Source organism: Pecten maximus, chromosome 11 (genome assembly GCF_902652985.1).
Source record: "Pecten maximus chromosome 11, xPecMax1.1, whole genome shotgun sequence".
NCBI classification, from domain to species: Eukaryota; Metazoa; Mollusca; class Bivalvia; order Pectinida; family Pectinidae; genus Pecten; species Pecten maximus.
The window spans coordinates 27,519,800-27,541,411 of NC_047025.1; the positions used below are offsets into that span (position 1 = coordinate 27,519,800).

Sequence of the window (21,612 nt, forward strand, 5' to 3'; positions counted from 1 at the left end):
AATTCAAGAAGTTGCAAAGTGTTCGAGACGAAAAAATCGAGTTCATAATGTGGGAAGACGCGCTTCATGAAGACGTTGAGGTATATATTCTTAGTGAATCAATGATACAATTATGTACCATTGTAACATAATATCAATCACTGGGCATATAAACCGAAAGTCAACGCGTCTGATTGCTTTCAACATATTTAGTTGTCATCATGCAAACGGCAGTTTACTGAGTTTAACTTAACTAATATTGACCGTTTACAAAATATGTTATTAATATAGAGTTTTTACAGCAGCAATAATATAACTCTAAAAACAACAGAGAATGCCCACGTGATATAAAACGGTAGCTCACAATCAATAAAACAAGAGGAAATACTAACATAACATGGATTGACATGGAGAGACCATGATGTCGGCCATAACACGTCACCAACCTCACTTTAATGTTTCTACATTCTAGAGAATTGTCATTACAATTCATGGTAATGTTCTTTATTGATACTATACTAGGTCCGGAAAGACACCATTATCCAGGTATGGCGGACAGACAACTACCTGCGGCGCGTGTTGTTGGACGGGTACCGAGTTATTTACTCTTACTGCTGGTATCTAGACAGAATTGATCCTGGCGTCCACTGGCATAAGTTCTATCAATGTGACCCTTACGGTATGTACTTTTACCGGTCAGTATCACATTTATATATAATTCTCAAACATACATACATACCTGTCAACCCTTCATCTGAATTGTGACACTTACTTTCGATTGAGATAGTCTGGATACCCGATAGTTGACTCATCTTTTTACTATCAACTAATATGAGGTTAGATAGACCAAATTACTCGTTTCAGACGCTTGAAACACATAGAAATCCATTACGTAAAAAGGACTATGACACATTTTCATATAAATTGTCGGAGAATCCCCCTGTTGCCCGGGTTGTAACATCCTGCTCATATCCTCGAGGAATACAAATCCGGGTATTTTCGAAATGAAAAATAATAAATAAAACGTTTTTGCTATATTTATTTTTTTAAAGCAAACAAACGAAACAAGAAATATCTTTAAAAAAGATAAACGGCATAGTTTTAATGCTGGTGGTTATAATGTACAACTGCTGGCGAAATAAATCAACGAACTAATGCTTTTCAGCACGGATAACAAAATTAGATCAGTTTGAATCATTTTTGGTGATAATAAGACTGCATTTGAATCGGGAAATAATTTTATTAATGTGTCATTTGAAAAGATACATCCACTTATTCAGCCTGCATTCTTAACTTTGTTTCGTTTTTAACTACTTATCCTCACTTTGCATTAACCGCTACATTGACCAATCACATACTTGATCTTGATCAGTAACGCCACCTGTCGCGTCATATCCGGGGCCAAAAGAACAGTATACGGCTATGCCGAAAAACAAATACTAAACTTAAAATATTTGTGCCTACATGTGGGTTACTCTTTATCACACAGATAATGGTCGGTATGCGAATGACAAGGCCATACTCGGAGGAGAAGTATGTATGTGGGGAGAATACATGTCAAATGAAATGCTGATGAAGTGGCTTTGGTAGGTAAATCTGGTTATATTAAGTGTTATGTACCTCCTGTAATATCAAGGTATAGATAGGTTTAATTCCCGATCGGACATGAACATGTATGCCCCCTGGATCACATGCCTGATCACGTGAGTTTATCTCAGCTGCTCCGGTTTAAACCATAGTAAGTCCCCTTGTGGACTCCCATCCGGGCCAACAAGCGTGATTAATATAAGTTCATAGCATTTGTTTCGCAATTGTTGGAACATAAATAAAAATAGCATTTTATACACTCTAATATTTATGAACGTAATATCAAACCGCTATGTAAATAAAGAAACACACAATGAGGCAATGAGAAAAACTAATTGTTTAGGATCGCGTTTGAAAAAATAATTTGTAATCGCGAATTTTTTTCTAAACAAGATTTTAGATGGTATGTAGTTAAGAATTATTATCACTGTTTTGTAAATGAAATCAAGTTCATGTGTAATTGTCAGCTAAAAAATGCATATGGTCTCTTGTTTCTTGAACAGGCCCCGTGGGTCTGCCGCAGCAGAACGGCTCTGGAGTAGAAGGGAGGATACATTCGATTTGTTTAATGCCGCTAGAAGATTAGCGGAGCACAGATGTCGTATGCTCAGGTAACGTACTGTATGTGTTGAGTTCAGATCATCGTTCGTTTTGTTAAATTAGACGTGCCCAGTACTAGTCGTGCATTCAAGCAAAACGTGATTCAGGTAAAATTACACATGTCGCGTATTCAAGTAAAAAACGACAGACGCTTGAAATGATTGTTTCTTAAAATCTTATACAATAGGTTTAAAAATAGAAATCATTGCCCTTTTATTTTCTTTCTCATCTTTCATGTATATAATCGGTTATGGAAAAGTTTGTTTTCTTCTGTGAACTCTAGGAGAGGCCTGGACCCCGGGTTTGCCAACGGTCCGGAATTCTGTTTGAGGAAAAAGCACAACAGACGTAACACACAAAATAGAAACCTTACGACGCTTATGTCAGTCAATCAAAGCTCTTTACCCCGGCATCCAATCAACGGCCGGCTAATATCAGTACCTTGGAATTCAGACAGTGAGGTAAAGCAATAAAAGGACCTTTACATTACAATTCTGTATCTTGCAATTATATACTGTACTGTTAATTTATACTTTTTCATTCTGTTTCTTTTGTTGAAAATAAAACTGTGAATGGATGAAAATCATATAAATTGGGTGTCTGTAAGTTAAATTACAAAGCCAAGGGAAGAAATTCCTCAACATTAACACACCAGGAGAAAAAAGTACGAGAGCAAGAACAAATTACACAATAATAATGTAAACAATTTTAACCGACATATTCTCTCAAAGTGATTACGGCTTCTGTCGAATCCACAAAAAATATGTATATAATTTAACGAGAAAGAGAAACTGGGGAGATTTGATTAATTTGATTTGATTACTGTGATGTAGATTGCTGACTCTCTGTTAGAAATCTTGATTTGTTAATCAAACTTATATTATTGTATTCCAGGTTGTGTTCCTGTTCTACATGACTTCTGTATCTGTAATGTTTGTGATATTCCTGATATGCTCACAGAGAAAGAGGCGACTGTTCCAGTGCCGGTAGTGTTACTCCGTGTTTACACAGCTGTATATTGATACAAATCTATTGTAAAAAAATGTTACAGAAAACCATGTTTATTGTACCAAAATTGTTTTCTTACTTTCATCAAGATTGTAAGAAAAATAAAAAGTTTGAGCTACTCAAAATTTAAATATTATTTTACTGCTGTATAACATAACCTTGCTTGTAACAAGCATTTTCAATTGCTTAAAAAATAATGTTATTAGCCCACAACGTAAACATGAAGTTTGTAACACCGCTTTTGGTTGGTTAATATAGCGGAGTAATAATTTCTAAAAGAAAGAGTCCATCAATAAAAGTGGATTTTTTACATGGAATCCTTGAATAACTAACACTACATGTACGAATACGAAACTCAAGAGAGAGGATAGTTTGACTTCATAGCCAGGTTGACTTTTATAGAGGCCCATATGTAATAAAATGTGTTACATTAGTTACTAGAACATTTTTAAAACAAGTTTTATACAGGTGATAAAAGTAATCTTTAAAGGTTTATTCTACTGTAGAACAGTACAGATTTAATTCGTTTTAAGTTTAATTTTACATGATTAGATAATAAAATAAATATACAGATGGTGGATACAATTTTCATAACATATCAGTCGTGTGCACAGATAAGATTTGTTTAGATATTAACATTTTCAAATACAATTCAGATACAATTCAGATACAATTCCAGGTATATAATCCTTATAGGGAAAATTCATTGTTTAAAATTGTTTAATTTGAATGAAATGGCAGTTTATGTCTCGATGAAGTGATTGGATTGCTACCTCTGAATTCTAGAAAGCTGGTTTATACTAGTATTCAAAATACAGACGGATACAATGTTGTGAATTATTGCTATACGGGAAACGTTTTAAAATGATCTTAGGCATAAAATAGACTTGAACATAATATAATATCAAAGCCACATATCAGACCTTCCTATGTTTTGATAAGAGAGAACACGTGAGATCATGCTTCTAATTTCAAAATTAACGACATTTATTTCTGGTCATTATATTGCATATAAGAAAAAAGCCGCAATGAATGTAAAAACTAATGAAATGAACATGCGTTACTTACCGTAGATTGCATTGTTAACACAGACACAACATGTGTTTTCTAATATTGGTAGTACATGGTGATATACAAAATTGTACATATTGTCAATAGCTTAACCTATCTTAGATTATTTATTGTGTGTTGGTTTTGGTATTTGCAATAGTATGCTGGGATGTATTTCAATCTTAGCTGTGTCACAATATCATTTTCACACACAAATAAAAATGTAACTTATATCCTACGACATAAAGATATATTAAATACCTGAAGGTTTACCGGAAAACTGTGAAAGACAGAACGCGCATTAATTTACCTTAAGGAGGTATAGGACAGAATATACATGAATTTACCTGAATGAGGTGTAGGGCAAAACAGGCATTAATTCACCAAAATGAGGTTTAGGACAGAACAGACATGAATTTACCCGAAAGAGGTTTTTGGACAGAGCAGGCATGAATTTACCTGAAGGTGTAGGGCGGAAAAGGCATTAATTTACCTGAAGGAGGTTTAGGACAGAACATATTGTATTAATTTACCTGAAGGAGTAGGACAGAACAGACATTAATTTACCTTAAGGAGGTGTAGGACAGAACAGGCATAAAGTTAACTGAAGGAGGTGTAAGACAGAACAGGCATTAATTTACCTTAAGGAGATGTAAGACAGAACAGGCATTAATTTACCTGAAGGAGGTGTAGGACAGACCAGACATTAATTTACCTGAAGGAGGTTAAGGACAGAACAGACATCAATTTACCTTAAGGAGGTGTAGGACAGACCAGACATTAATTTACCTGAAGGAGGTTAAGGACAGAACAGACATTAATTTACCTGAAGGAGGTGTAAGACAGAACAGACATTAATTTACCTGAAGGAGGTGTAGGACAGAACAGGCATTAATTTACCTTAAGGAGGTGTAGGACAGATAAGACATTAATTTACCTTAAGGAGGTGTAAGACAGAACAGACATTAATTTACCTGAAGGAGGTTTAGGACAGAACATATTGTATTAATTTACCTTAAGGAGGTATAGGACAGAACAGGCATTAATTTACCTTAAGGAGGTGTAAGACAGAACAGACATTAATTTACCTGAAGGAGGTGTAAGACAGAACAGGCATTAATTTACCTTAAGGAGGTGTATGACAGAACAGGCATTAATTTACCTTAAGGATGTGTAAGACAGAACAGGCATTAATTTACCTGAAGGAGGTGTAAGACAGAACAGGCATTAATTTACCTGAAGGAGGTGTATGACAGAACAGGCATTAATTTACCTTAAGGAGGTGTAAGACAGAACAGGCATTAATTTACCTGAAGGATGTATAAGACAGAACAGGCATTAATTTACCTGAAGGAGGTGTAAGACAGAACAGGCATTAATTTACCTTAAGGATGTGTAAGACAGAACAGGCATTAATTTACCTTAAGGAGGTGTAAGACAGAACAGGCATTAATTTACCTGAAGGATGTATAAGACAGAACAGGCATTAATTTACCTGAAGGAGGTGTAGGACAGAACAGGCATTAATTTACCTTAAGGATGTGTAAGACAGAACAAGCATTAATTTACCTAAAGGAGGTGTAGGACAGATAAGACATTAATTTACCTGAAGAAGGTGTATGACAGAACAGGCATTAATTTACCTGAAGGATGCATAAGACAGAACAGGCATTAATTTACCTGAAGGAGGTGTATGACAGAACAGGCATTAATTTACCTTAAGGAGGTGTAAGACAGAACAGGCATTAATTTACCTGAAGGATGTATAAGACAGAACAGGCATTAATTTACCTGAAGGAGGTGTAAGACAGAACAGGCATTAATTTACCCGAAGGATGTGTAAGACAGAACAGGCATTAATTTACCTTAAGGAGGTGTAAGACAGAACAGGCATTAATTTACCTGAAGGATGTATAAGACAGAACAGGCATTAATTTACCTGAAGGAGGTGTAGGACAGAACAGGCATTAATTTACCTTAAGGATGTGTAAGACAGAACAGGCATTAATTTACCTGAAGGAGGTGTAGGACAGATAAGACATTAATTTACCTGAAGGAGGTGTATGACAGAACAGGCATTAATTTACCTAAAGGAGGTGTAGGACAGATAAGACATTAATTTACCTGAAGGAGGTTTAGGACAGAACAGACATTAATTTACCTTAAGGATGTGTATGACAGAACAGGCATTAATTTACCTGAAGGAGGTGTAAGACAGAACAGGCATTAATTTACCTTAAGGAGATGTAAGACAGAACAGGCATTAATTTACCTGAAGGAGGTGTAGGACAGAACAGGCATTAATTTACCTGAAGTAGGTGTAAAACAGAACAGGCATTAATTTACCTGAAGGTGTCAGACAGAACAGGCATTAATTTACCTGAAGGAGGTGTAGGACAGAACAGGTATTGTTCAATCTTGGCTGGTACATTCCGATGGATGTCGTCGTCATTTGGAACTTTTCTCTTCATCTTTTTTATTTCTAAATAAATATGGATAAATCAGGAGAAGGGGGTCAAGTTACTACTAAGCAGTTTTTGTATTTCCTGCCAAATATAAACGGGTGATAATTAGAATATTTTTAAACAGTTTAATTAAGATTATAGGAAATTTATGTTACGTAGCAAACGATGACAGACATTTAACTACATTGTTATCGTATATAAATAAAATATCACCAAAGGTTATTCTTAACTATGTGTATAATGCTTGTTTCATAATCGTTTTACTATGCTTTTCATACAACTTTACTTAAATACCATGTTCTGTATCAAGGAAAATAAATAAAGATTTAAATAAATATGCAGTAGTTTTCTTTTCAGCATATCCATATTGTATCCTCATTAGTATCCAGGATTTATTCTCTGTATGAATAAACATATTTAGTAGTTTTTATCTCAAGCCTTCACAGTAGTTATATTTATAATATTTTACAAAACTATAAGCGAATGCCCCAAGATCAGGGTTGCATTTAGAAGTACCAGTGACACATATAGATATGTAATATATGTTTTGATATGTATACAATGCATCTTAAGACTGTGTATACTACGCATTTATGAGCATCAAGAGAATTTATGCTATCTTAACTATAATCAAATCAGATTGATACAGAAGAAAATACAAATTTATTCGAAACAATGACTCGCCACTTCAAATGACATTTGCTTTGGAAAATAAAAACTTGAAGATACAGTGAAATCCTCCGGCAAATGAGACATTAAGAAATATGTTTAGTAAAGATCCTAATCAAAACATCATATATCAATGGAATATCTCAAAGTACTAAGAAAGGATGGTATTTTAATTTTCTCTGAGTACTCCGGTTTTATCCCACAGCATGTCCCCTTCACAAACGCCCATCCGAGCCAATGAGAGTTATAATGACTTGTTGCATTGTAATATAGTTTAAAGTTTATAGTAACAATATACGAATATGCACTCCTGATTATCCATATACGTTGCGAAATGTTCATTTCAACTACAAATCTTGCCACTAAGACCCTAAACGTGAAAAATTTATTTAATGATTGATTTATTTATTTTTTAGGTTTTGGAAATTTCATAACTACAAAGGAATCCCGAAGTTATTGCACTAGGCTTTAATTCCTACTTCATGCCTGGCACCCCACGAACCTCGCGAAGGTTACAAGGTTACAAAGATGGGTGTTTCCTCAACTCTTTAATCACTATGGAAATATTGGAAGGTGTGACCACACTACGTGATCACGTCACAACGGCATGGTCTGACGTAATTTACACCAATAACAAGAAAAAAATTAATCCGCGATGAATAAGAGATAACAAATCGTTCCATCAGATACAAAATGTTTAATATCTTAATCCCCACAGCTACATTAGTACCAGTTGAAATATCAAAAATGACTAAAATCTTGTGACATTTAGCAACATCATTTTTAATTGCATATTAATTCATGATTTAATTAGCACGTGCAGCTAAGATTGTTGGCATGCATAACAATTAACTGGCGGTACAGCTTGTATTTGACCTCCTATTCACATCAGTAACAAACATACCTATAAATAAGCTCTCGGGTGGTATCTTAAACGCACACTTCCAAAGATATCGACTGGAGTTTTGCACATCATAAGTGACAACATGATGAAGATTGTTACTGTGTGTGCACTATTGGCAGGGATTCTGTTCATCGGAGTTCAGAGTCTATCCTACTTAGAAGCTCACAACACATATCGGAATATAGAGGGGGTTCCACCAATGGTATGTAACAGGATTTTATTTAAGGATTGAATCTTGATTTGGTCGATTTCATGGGGTCATGAATTGAGTTGCTTTTGAGACAAATTTAATGAACTGCGAAGCAGTTCATGTTGAATTTGTCACAAGAGCAACTCAATTCATGACCCCATGAAATCGACCAAATCAAGATTCAATCCTTATATTTCAATTGTTTTTTTTTCGAATAAAAAAGTTGGTCTAGATATTAATGTATCGAAGCTTGTGAAAGTCCAAATGCGAAAAAAATCCCGAGGAGTTCCGGATTGTGCATGTCTAGTCATTCGAGTAAAATAGTCCGTCATTTTAGGATAAAAAACAGCATTATTTTGTCAAAATAGAAGTATTTAGCATATCTGGACTTCATAAAATACAAGAATACATTATAAATTTGATAATTTTGATAAGTATTCCATGTTTATAACAACATTGTAGAAAAAGTGAAATCGTTCCGCGGAAGGATTTTAACCATGTATTCATACGCACTGATCAGTGTTAATCCAGTCAAATTCATGAGCAAATGAAACAGATTAAGTTTGGTCCAAATTGAGTAGAAATTGAAATATTCAACCATGAATATGATTTTATCCTATAACTCGATTGTCATGTATGACCTCCTATTATAGTGATGGAACATGAAACTAGATCATTCACGACTTTTATCAATAATTTGATTGGTTCAATTTTAAAATCTTCCGAGGTTATTCAAAAACATGAGGTCATAGATATCGTGACTTCTTTATCAAACTTGATTATCTTTGGAATACCTATAGCGCTTTTTCTTGTAGACATATGACACCGCTATTGCAACGAAAGCGGCTGAACATGCCGAGAAATGTTTGTGGGAGCATAGCAGCTATACGTTCAGATCAAACACTGCGGGTTACAATTACCTCGGAGAAAATTTATACATTAAATGGGGTAAGAATTGTCTTTTTTTTTAAATTCAATTATGATATCGTTCATTTATTCATTCATTCATTCATTCATTCATTTAGTCATTCATTCATTCATTCATTCATTCATTATTCATTTATTTATTTATTTATTTATTTATCAACCGTTTATATTTTTCTTGGAGGACCCTCATAACAGTTCATATAATCATTAATTATTTCTTAATAGATATATTTCATCATCATCATCATCATCATCATCATCATCATCTGCAATTAGCATTAAAGAAAGTACAGTGTATTATCCTTTTACTTGTAGGTGTAGGGTCCTCAGTAACAGCAGATGATGTAGTGGCCAGCTGGTACAATGAAAAGGTTGATTATAACCCCGATGACCTTTCCTGCACGACCGGTAAAATGTGTGGTCATTACACCCAGGTACTTACGTAAACATATTATCTGTTGTAAGATGAAATCATATTCTATTTCATGTAATACATGTAGAATAATTACGAAAACAGACTATCCAGTGAATGATTTATTACTCTGGTGAAATATTGTATTTGAGGCAGTAACAACTTTTAGACAGAAAATAATGTTAAAATTAACAGAAACAATGCTGCTACGCACCATAAAGGGACTTGAACAAGGTTCTGAACAACCATGATTGTTGTTCAGTGGTTGGAACATGTCTAGTCTTCAGATCTATTCATTTAGCTTTTTAATTGAAATTGGTAGAAATGAGTTGGACAAATGTAGCATTAGATTAAGCACATAGATCATTGTAAGCCAGGGTAGCACTCAGACGCTGACTGTTATGTGCTAATTACCAGGTAGTGTGGTCTACGTCCACGGCAGTAGGATGTGCTACTCAAAACTGCGCCTCCATTAACGTGAACGGAAAAGTTGTCAATAACGCAACATTGGTTGTGTGTCAGTACGGGCCAGGGTAAGAAAAGCATTTCATATGAAATATAAAAAATGACATGTCTTTATCTATTTCGTTCAATATTGTATTCTTTCTATAGAATATGTTTTACATTTTATGAAGCGATTTACCTGTATATAATATATAACAACGTTTTGAGTAGAAGCTATTTTGGTATTCCGTGTTGTTTTTGTGTCTCTTCGTTGAGATAATATGTACAATTTGGTCTCGTTAACAATAATATTTCATCTAAATCTTCAGGGGTAATTATGTTGGCCAAAGTCCATTCCAACGCAGAAGTCTGAAGAGAGGACAAAGTTCCATGATGTCATTGATCCGAGAAATTGCTGAAAAGTTGCGAAGTGAAACAGAGGTCAGCCAAGACATCGTCGGCTCGGAGAAAAATCTAGGAATAGCACGTGAGAGTGAGGAAAGTACCATGGAGAGTGTTAGCGAACCTGCATCATCTCCTCAAGATTACCGTGGTCTTGAGTTCGCTATGGTATGTTATACTGACATGAGTGTTAATACTTTGATAATTGAAAATCATATTTGGATGGCATTTAATTTTTGTATGGAAATAATTTCTCTTAACTTTTTGTTTATTATTACATTTTACTGTCTATCTCTAGATTCATATTTCTATGTACCATTCGCGTGTCTTTTGTACCACCCTCTGCCTGAGTATTTCGCTATTGTTATTTCAGGGTGTCCCTAGGGTATATATTTAAGTAAATTAATAGCTTGTCGTATCGCTATTCTTTCTCCGTTAAATTGTTATCAATCTATAAAGGGAAAATCAGTTGCAAAAACCCATTATGTATCATAAAAAGTTTAAAATTTATGGCATCGATATCTCATATAGATATTCAAACATAACAGAATGAACAAAAATCCTTTTAGTTTTACAAGTATATAATTCCTTTATTCAGGTTTTGCCCCTATACGATCTATTTTGAGTGAAAATAACATTTTGTCTACAAATCATTTGTCGTGTATATATCATATATTTTATCAATACATTATAAAATCGAAAACAAATTATATTGTTCTGAGTTTCTTAAGATTGGTTTCAAATATCTTATTATTTTTTCTCATATCTACATATATTTCTCCAATTTCGGAATTTGAATATCAACGCAAAAATGTGCCAGAATGTTGTGAATATTTCAGTGAATGTTCTAAATATTTCACAGAATGTTGTAAATATTTTACTGATATTGTTCTCTTATTTACAGGTCCTGTGAAGACAGCCGAAATCAGACCCAAACCCGATTGTCCACCAACTCATAGATAGCTCATAACTATTCACCGCACTGCTTCGTCACTCTATTCAGACTTTTCTAACCAATAAATATAGCATTTTAACCTGCTGTTGTGTCTTTTTTCAATATATGTGGTGAAGTGCAAGAAGAAATATGCCATTATGAATTTACTCTACATTTCCCTATGTTGTCAATAATATTGCCTCCACATAATATCAGGCATCACTTAATGGAAACATGTTACAGGTATGACATAGACTTTACCCGCTATAAATACATCTTACATACAACACATGATGGATTTGAAACAGCAGGACAAAGATAGAAAACAAGTCAAAAATAGGCTGTGTGAAGTTAGCTCAACATACGACATACGACATACGACATTCAAAACTTCATATCTTGTGTTTTTACCAGCCAACGAGGTAACTTTTGAATGTTCAGCCGCTGAACATACGACATACGACATTCAGATTTTGAATGTTCACCGGCTCAACATACGACATACGACATTCAAAACTTCATATCTTGTGTTTTTACCAGCCAATGAGGTAACTTTTGAATGTTCAGCGGCTGAACATACGACATACGACATTCAGATTTTGAATGTTCAGCCGCTCAACATACGACATACGACATTCAAAACTTCATATCTTGTGTTTTTACCAGCCAACGAGGTAACTTTTGAATGTTCAGCCGCTGAACATACGACATACGACATTCAGATTTTGAATGTTCAGCCGCTCAACATACGACATACGACATTCAGATTTTGATTTTGAATATTCAGCGGCTCGACATACGACATACGACATTCAAATTTTGAATGTTCAGCCGCTGAACATACGACATACGACATTCAGATTTTAAATGTTCAGCCGCTCAACATACGACATACGACATTCAAAACTTCATATCTTGTGTTTTTACCAGCCAACGAGGTAACTTTTGAATGTTCAGCCGCTGAACATACGACCTACGACATTCAGATTTTGAATGTTCAGCCGCTCAACATACGATATACGACATTCAGATTTTGTTTTTGAATGTTCAGCGGCTCGACATACGACATAAGACATTCAAATTTTGAATGTTCAGCGGCTGAACATACGACATACGACATTCAGATTTTGAATGTTCAGTCGCTCAACATACTGTACGATATTCTGATTTCGATTTTAAAATTGTTTTGTTTTTCATTAAAAAGGTCGATTTAATGATCAATCAATTGATATTCGACATGTTATATCATTCTATAACATATATTACATAACTCAAGCATGATTTTATCTCAATTTTATCATAATTTTATATTTGATACATTGTTTATATCACTTTGAAAGATTTTGGTAAGATTTCTATGAAAAAAGTTCTCGAGAAGTTTCGTTTTACATAATTACAAGCATATATCATTTCAATATTGATTAAGGTACATAATATGTACATGTAGCACACTACAGTAGGACAGCCTGGCCATGGGCAATTTTTTTGTTAAGCAAATAACTCCTGTATTATGATATGCATAAAAAATGAAAAAATAAATGTACACTATAATTGGTATATTCAGTATGAAGTAGTACATACAGGCTTCGCATTTGTTAAAACAAAAATTAATAAACTGGTTCCGGATTTTAAATTTCCGGATTTTCCGAAAGTGTGTTTACACAGGAAATTTAGTTTTGCCTACAGCGAAAAATGGATTGGTTTGTTTTTGTTTTACGTCCTATTAACAGCGAAAAATGGAAGCCCACAGAAAAGGTGAGATAGCGGGAAAACTTAATTTACAATATATGTCAAAACAAGATTAATTCTGTCTATGGGATAGAGATATTTAATTTGAAATAGGTTTCAGAAAAAAATTGTGTAGAGAATTGTGTCATTTTGGGTCAAATATAATAATATTTTGCAATTTTTGAGCATTTCTTAAGCTGTTACCATGGTATTCACAGCTCTAAAAATCACAGAAAATATCAGTTTACTTACATGTATCCTTCAGAGATGTATCCAAATTGCAAATGGTGTACAGATTACAAATATCTATACTTTATTAGAGGTTATATGTAGGGTTAACTGGCAATGTTTACATATCTAAGACATGTGCCATATTTTTCAGAATTGGGCATTTTTACTGTACAGTGCTACCAAAATCATACGTATACTTTCGGTGTACATGATGTACATGATTGAGAGATTCTTACCGCAGTATTATCATCATGTATACTTTTGATCTTGGACTCTAGTAAGTAATTATGTTCATTTGTCAGGACTATATTGGTTTCATTCAAATTGTTAATATGTTTAAATTCCATGTGTTTGTTGTATAATGGTTTTATTATGATATTTTGGGCCGTGATTTTTTATAATGCTATGTAACTGAGACCTACCTGGTATAAATGATTATTTTATTTTAATGAAAACATTCAAAATGAATGTTATTGTTATAACCATTTAACAAAGTCTATCATTTTTATCTGTGTTTCGTATATTTATTGCTGATTTCTTAGGATTCATGGCGTTTTACAATTAAATATCATTATTCAAGTTCGCGATCGACAACAGGCTAACTGTATCGTTGGTGCCTTTGACGACGTTCTGGCAAATCGTAAAATTTGCTCTTTCAATGGATTTAAATAATTATTGTTCCAAAAATAAAAGTAATAAGCTGTCATAGTAAAATAATTGCCTTTTCATATCTGTATCTGTAACAATCTTTCCGAACATTGTACATGTACACTATAAAATAATCAATTCCTGAATCTACATTATATTGCACACATAACCTTTTCCAATTTCCCGGCGTGCGCACATCTGCCGTGACTATCCGAGTCGCACATTTCACGCATCGTGCAGACATCGTGCGCACATCGCACATCGAGTAATGTTATGCGATCACAACTTTACATTTTGCCCCTTTGCGACTACACATTATTTTTATTTTTTTTTAGATCAGCAGACAAGCCTCGGCAGTACGACGTCATTAATAAACGACGTTATTTATTTTAACGACACATAATTTTACACCGTCATAAAATACAATAACGACCGCCACACTCTCATACACGATGATAATTAGAGCAAGGGCTGATATCTGGGTATCGGGCTGATAAAGGGTGTGCTATCGAAATTGTCATATCATAACCTTTTTATTACACCTTTGGAAAACAAAACAGAAAAACAAAAAGAAATTAATCGAACAATTCAACAACTTTAGTAAAAGTAAAACAATAGTCATTGGCGCAAAAATAAATTAATATTTTAACAAAAGTGGTGCTAGGTGACGAGTCCTGTGTCAATATAAGAATAAGAATATAGTCTGTCTTAAGATACATAAGAATTAGTCACTCTCTGAATCGATGACTTGAACTCTCTCTCTTGAGTTTTGTTGAAAAAAAAGAAAGTTTTTTGCCATGAAATGCTGGTTCCTGCTAGAATCGAGACAGCTGTAGAACCGAAGCTGTAACCATTTTGTCCAGAAAGAGTTTGTTGCATAGAATTTTGGTTTACATTTGAAAAAGCTTCGGTAAAGGGAACCAAAACATTGTTAGTGTTTGCTGTCTCATGAGCTTTAATCATTTGCAAAGCATATTCAATGTCCTGTGAAGCCAGAATAAGATCTTGGTCTTCAGGGTCATAGTTTTCATCATGCTGTGAAGTAACTTGGTAACAGTCCGAAGTGAAGAACCCAGATGACGTGATATCAACCCGGGCTGATATCAAGTTATCAGCCCGGGTTAGTGTAAAAACGGGCAATGATATGACAACACGGGCAACACTAGTATCACATTGTCAAAATGTATCATATCAGAGGCAAAGGTGTGATAAAGACTGTTACATTGTCATATTCTATAATATACAGCTATTGTATGTGTGTAAGGGAAATAACACTTTTTCATTATTTTCATTTTCCGAAATGTTCCTGTATCATTTCCTTAAACGATTACTTTCTGCTTCGTCTTGGTGTCGAGAACGCGTATGCATTGTCCAATCAGAATGAACGAAGAAAAAAGAAAAAAAAAACGCGAAAATCTTAATGCGCTCATTCCGGGTAAATAGCACTTTTGACTATTAACCTGGTTAATAGCATTTTTGGAGGATATGGTTCAAATAGCATTTCTTATATAGTGTAAGATAAGGAAAGGTATAATAATAACGAATTTTACCCTCATACCCTGTTATTACGATTGCTGAACTGTCATGCATTATAAAAAAAAAAACGACTGTTACATTGTCATTTTCATACATTATATTAGTATTCAAACACTGCGATCAATTTTTAGCTCACCTGGACCAAAGGTCCAGTGAGCTTATGCCATGGCGCGGCGTCTGTCGTCCGTTTCTTTTCCCGTCCGTTTTCTTTGTTAAGAAAGTTGGCAGGAGCTTCCTCAAAAAAGTTCAAGATGCCACACTTCCAACAGAGTTTAATAAATTGTTATTATTTTGACAATAAATGACATTTAGTCCATATATGTATGCCTATTTTAGACCTATAAATAAGGTCAGCTATTGTCGTAATGAAGCCAAGAAGATTCGATTCTACTTTGCATACACTTGACCTTGATCGCAGTGCATTCTGGGAAGAGATTTACATACAGAAGACAACTATATATATTGCCTGTTGCCTAACTTAATTACAACTTTTAATTGCGCGGTTTTAATGCAAATAGCAAATAAAAACAAAATAAACATTTCAATATTATCCGTTGGGAAAAATCACGATCCTGTGCCTGTCGTCGCCCACGAACCGAAACGCCTTTTTAGCTTTACCCCCTCGGCCCAAATTCGCTGGGTTGATACAGGTGTGATTTATCAACAAGTTTTTAAAAGATGGCGAACTATAAGTAGTGATTCTGCAATCACTACATATCACAAAAGAAATCCTAGCCGTTGATTCAATCGCATCATATGCTTTAATACAGTTTTCACTAAAGATGACAACAGACCGAACATTACACTACGTATGAGTGTACGTTACACACTTGCCTCTTCAACAAAAACTCAACTGTGTCATTTCCGCATGAGTTCCAATTCCATTGTTTATAATTCCACAGGTCTGTGCAGTCTCCGATTGAAATCCTTCCCTTTCTTCGTTCTCTTTTCATAATCTAATTTATGCTTCCTTCTTTCTGGAGATGTTAGGCTAACATATGTTGCCTTCCTCGCTTCGCCATGTGGTTGCTCCTTTCTGTTTTCAGCGCATGCGCTATCAGTATTTCATTCAATATGGAGGCGGAGCGAAATGGAATTTCTTCGGGACGCAATTAATTATTTTATTTCTTTTTTTAATTTTAAAGATAAATAAGAAGATGAAACTTCCCGAGGGTGGTAATAATGTCAAGTGCGTAACTTTTATTCCTGAAGGAAAATACATACGAGTCTATTCGTGTTTTTAATTGATAAAAATACTATCTGTCGGAGGTGTAGCACCTTTAAAATTAGAACAAGATAATGTTCGCCTGGTGTGCTTCTGATCAACTGTCAAACGTCTTTATACCCATTCGGCCGAACACTTTCTCGTTGCAAGATCCACGGTCAGAATCGAATGTACCTTTTCACTGTAGGGGGCATCTTTCCCTAGTGTTGCTACCATATCATTATGGATATCCTTAGGTGTTACACTTTTTAGGTCATCTGACCCGAAGGCCAGGATGACCTTTACTCATCGTGCTTCGTCCGTCGTCGTCCGCTGTGCGCCGTTCGGTGTGCGTAAATTTTTCTCATTTCAAACTTCTTCTCAAATTCCAACATTTAGATTTAGCTGAAACTTGCCTGAAAAGATCTTGAGATAATCCTGAGCTAGTTTTGTTATTTTTGGGTCGATCAGAAATCGAAGATGGCCATCATGGCAGCCAACTTGAAAAACACATTTTAAACTTCTTCTCCAGTTCCATGGGTGCCATTGAGCTGGATATTGTCAACAGTGCCACTATACTTGCTATAGAGTATGTGTACTACAATTGTATAAGGGTCTTTAGAGTCAGATGACCGTTAAGGCCCATTGGCCTCTTGTTGATGCAAATAAAGGATCACTGCTTTTTCACTGGTGTTGTTCATTTTGCAAAAGCCGATTGTCTTGTTTACTTTAAAGTGCTACCTTGTCATTATAAACTTACCAAATGAAACCAGTCCTTTGGTACACGGCCCTATATAGCCAGAGAAGAGTAGGACTTAAAACGACCATCCTTGAGAACCTCCTTCAATACGAGGCTCACAACATATCAATCATCCCTCGTATGCACCAAATCTAACGATGTCGAGAAAAGTATTTCCGATATCGTGGAAAAAGGAGAAGCCTCATTCAAATATTCCGGTAGAGCTTCAGCTTGGATATTTATTGTATCTATTCCAACCGAATATGCATGATTTGCGAGATGGATTTCCATGCAATGAACGAACTCACAAATGAAACAGTGCATTCCTCTTTACTCTTTATATCATGTCGCATTTGTCAGACAGAAACATGATATTAACAGGTATGTGACATAAAGAGAAACATATTTTTTCCACTAAATCTAGTGCATTCCAATCTCCATAACCAAATGAAAGCTATTCAGTAGTAACAGTGACTTTGCGTTTGATTGGCCCAAGAGATCTCAAATTATCGCAAGCAAACATATTTTCTATTTATAGTAACAGTGACCTCGCACCTTTGAACCTGAAAAGCAAGCTAAGCAAGCACTTTTGGTAAGGAAGCACTGTATGAAGTTTGAGCCTAATTGGCTAAGGAAAACTCGGGTTATCTATTTATAGCATCAGTGACCTTGACCTTTGACCTTCAAATCTAAAAAGCAATCCCAAGGAACCAGTTTTAATGAAGAAGCACTATACAAAGTTTGAGTTTGATTGGCCCAAGGGAACTTGAGTTATTGCATAGAAACCAACATTCTATTAATAGTAACAGTGACCTTGACCTTTGACCTTTGAACATGAAAAGGAATCCCAAGCAAGCACTTTTGATAAGGAAGCACTGTATGAAGTTTTAGGTTGATTGGCCCAAGGGGAACTCAAGTTACTGCACGGAAACCATTGTACGGGCGACCCCGCCGACACCGCCGACGCCGAGAAAGTGATACCTATATATGCCAAAACACTCTCTGATGAAGATAACCTTTATGTTTATTTTGATGCCAAGGGGTCACTTAAACGTTGCAGGTAAAGTCTTAAAGCTGAAAAAAACTCCGTTTAGCCTTCATGTAAGCATGCCTCTACACTTTCAACAGTTTGAATATCAAAACCTATCTTCAAAAGTGCATGGAAATTCTAAAAAAACATGGATTGATTGAACAGCTTTAACCTCTTCCACGAGATGTGGACATTTGGTTTCCGCCGCATGTCTTCCTTGGGAAACAATATTAAGAACCACTCTTTTCATTTTCATGAATCGTGGGTGATGTTGCGGATGCATGTCATGAACTAAAGTGATTTGTTTATGTTACTCTCTATGCATGGATATCCATGTTTTTGCTCTTCTGAAATGACTTTGGATTTATTTCATACTTGTATTAATCGGCAAATACAAGAGCATGTTGTTTCCATTTGGTGAAGTTTACATAATTGCTGTTACCGTTAAACTGAGCATTTCAAACTATTAATGCCAAAAGTTTATTATTAGGACCATGTGTAAGATATTTTCATTTAAAAATAAACTGAGAGAGTCAAAATAGCTTCACATCTGACCGTACTGTCATTAGAATGTGGAAGTGGTCAATTTGTTTTAAGCAATGACAACAATAGTTAAAAAGTCATATGCTCACTGTTTGGGTTTATTTTGTGAATTCCTTTATTGATTTCCCATGGTATATATATATATTTGTTGACATGATTTAAACGTGTGTAAAATAGTCTGATCAATGCATATCTAAATCAAACATTTATCACATTTCCTAAATGCCCACGGAAATAATAATAAATATGTGTTCCAAAGTCACCAGTCTAAAATGATCAGGTTACCCTAAAGAAGTCGTCCTTCGTACGTTATAGTTGCACGGTTCGTAAACGTTAAATTTTAAAAACCTCTTTAATGCCTCATTTTTAACATTGGTATGAAACTTGGATAACACCTTCATAACATTCAAAATTTGAATATCGTATGTCGTATGTTCAGCCGCTGAACATTCAAAATCTGAATGTCGTATGTCGTATGTTCAGCGGCTGAACATTCAAAATTTGAATGTCGTATGTCGTATGTCGAGCCGCTGAACATTCAAAATCAAAATCTGAATGTCGTATGTCGTATGTTCAGCGGCTGAACATTCAAAAGTTCCCTCGTTGGCTGGTAAAAACACAAGATATGAAGTTTTGAATGTCGTATGTCGTATGTTGAGCGGCTGAACATTCAAAATCTGAATGTCGTATGTCGTATGTTCAGCCGCTGAACATTCAAAAGTTACCTCGTTGGCTGGTAAAAACACAAGATATGCAGTTTTGAATGTCGTATGTCGTATGTTGAGCGGCTGAACATTCAAAATCTGAATGTCGTATGTCGTATGTTCAGCGGCTGAACATTCAAAAGTTACCTCGTTGGCTGGTAAAAACACAAGATATGAAGTTTTGAATGTCGTATGTCGTATGTTGAGCGGCTGAACATTCAAAATCTGAATGTCGTATGTCGTATGTTCAGCCGCTGAACATTCAAAAGTTACCTCGTTGGCTGGTAAAAACACAAGATATGAAGTTTTGAATGTCGTATGTCGTATGTTGAGCGGCTGAACATTCAAAATCTGAATGTCATATGTCGTATGTTCAGCCGCTGAACATTCAAAAGTTACCTTGTTGGCTGGTAAAAACAAAAGATATGAAGTTTTGAATGTCGTATGTCGTATGTTGAGCGGCTGAACATTCAAAATCTGAATGTCGTATGTCGTATGTTCAGCGGCTGAACATTCAAAAGTTACCTCGTTGGCTGGTAAAAACACAAGATATGAAGTTTTGAATGTCGTATGTCGTATGTTGAGCGGCTGAACATTCAAAATCTGAATGTCGTATGTCGTATGTTCAGCCGCTGAACATTCAAAAGTTACCTCGTTGGCTGGTAAAAACACAAGATATGAAGTTTTGAATGTCGTATGTCGTATGTCGTATGTTGAGCTAACTTCACACAGCCTCAAAAATACAGCTTTTACTCGTTTCCTCATAGCTATATTTGCTAAGACGACTTAAGTTTATGTTTACTCACTGTATACAGTATTGTATGAGATGTTTCTGTGTATTTTCTTTTGTGGTTTGGAGCTTTTAAATTATTTCGTGGGTACAAGCATTCGTGGTAGGCCCATGCAACAATAATATACTACTTCAGTAACAATATTCGTTGTATTTATATTCGTTGTTCTAAAGCAACCACGACAACAGTGAAAGTATACAGTAAACATAATTGTTCACGGGTACTTTCGTGGTCTCTAGCTATTTTGATTATTTTTGGAAAAACATTAATGATTACGCATGTAAAAGAAATAGTACTAACATCATTATGTTAACAAAGGTCATTTAAAAAATATATATATAACCCGACCAAATATGTCAGTGTGTAAAAAAGGGAGGACCCCAATGTCCCCATATTGTATATATTTATAGTGATTTATCTAATTAAATTATATGTTAATAATAATTGAGTAGAATTCCAATGAGAGTGAGGGTGCTAGTTAGTCATGTTCAAATTGTAAAATTGTCGTAAAAAAAAAATGAAAAAAAGAAAGATAATAATAATGTTTACAAAAGTCCCAACCGGCTTTCGTAGTATCAAATATGTATAAAGTTATCAACGCTTAATGCGACTGTGAACTCTGATTTAACGAATACAGAGATCATTCAGAGATATATCTTATCGTAACAAGCTTAAGTTACCTCAAGGTTGATTTTTTACAACGATACACTTAATATTATCAGGATTAATGTCGTATATGGCGAGGGAGATAAAAACAATAATTCAAAAGAAAACAAATATCAAATATGAATATATACCACGATGTAAAACAAAATTTGAGACACAAATGATGTTTAAAAGAACTTATTGATTTATAACACTATAATAACGTCAAGCGATAATTGACA

General features: G+C 34.8%; 2 protein-coding genes and 1 long non-coding RNA gene across 3 annotated transcripts; all 3 read left to right on the top strand.

Moving 5' to 3' along the window:
- The first annotated feature begins 1,389 nt into the window (after positions 1-1,389).
- On the top strand, positions 1,390-3,227 carry LOC117337195 (beta-hexosaminidase subunit alpha-like). The gene is made up of 4 exons (XM_033898045.1): positions 1,390-1,565; positions 2,070-2,177; positions 2,450-2,627; positions 3,061-3,227. Exons 1-4 carry the CDS (start codon positions 1,444-1,446, stop codon positions 3,154-3,156), a joined length of 504 nt encoding a protein of 167 aa, XP_033753936.1. The 5' UTR covers positions 1,390-1,443; the 3' UTR covers positions 3,157-3,227.
- Positions 3,228-8,056: 4,829 nt separating this feature from the next.
- Positions 8,057-9,825, top strand: LOC117338532 (pathogenesis-related protein 1C-like). The gene is made up of 3 exons (XM_033899890.1): positions 8,057-8,464; positions 9,268-9,400; positions 9,695-9,825. Exons 1-3 carry the CDS (start codon positions 8,345-8,347, stop codon positions 9,823-9,825), a joined length of 384 nt encoding a protein of 127 aa, XP_033755781.1. The 5' UTR covers positions 8,057-8,344.
- Positions 9,826-10,202: 377 nt separating this feature from the next.
- Positions 10,203-11,671, top strand: LOC117337689. Its single transcript, XR_004534899.1, has 3 exons — positions 10,203-10,324; positions 10,565-10,805; positions 11,542-11,671. It is a non-coding gene; the product is annotated as an uncharacterized LOC117337689 (long non-coding RNA).
- The last annotated feature ends 9,941 nt before the right edge of the window (positions 11,672-21,612 follow it).

Excerpts from the sequence above, each read along its gene's own strand:
- LOC117337195 (XM_033898045.1), top strand. The coding sequence starts at position 1,444 with ATGTGGGTTACTCTTTATCACACAGATAATGGTCGGTATGCGAATGAC. Across the intron at positions 1,566-2,069 it reads ATGCTGATGAAGTGGCTTTG|GCCCCGTGGGTCTGCCGCAG; the intron begins GTAGGTAAATCT and ends TTTCTTGAACAG. Across the intron at positions 2,178-2,449 it reads CACAGATGTCGTATGCTCAG|GAGAGGCCTGGACCCCGGGT; the intron begins GTAACGTACTGT and ends TGTGAACTCTAG.
- LOC117338532 (XM_033899890.1), top strand. The coding sequence starts at position 8,345 with ATGATGAAGATTGTTACTGTGTGTGCACTATTGGCAGGGATTCTGTTC. Across the intron at positions 8,465-9,267 it reads TAGAGGGGGTTCCACCAATG|ACATATGACACCGCTATTGC; the intron begins GTATGTAACAGG and ends TTTTTCTTGTAG. Across the intron at positions 9,401-9,694 it reads AAATTTATACATTAAATGGG|GTGTAGGGTCCTCAGTAACA; the intron begins GTAAGAATTGTC and ends TTTTACTTGTAG.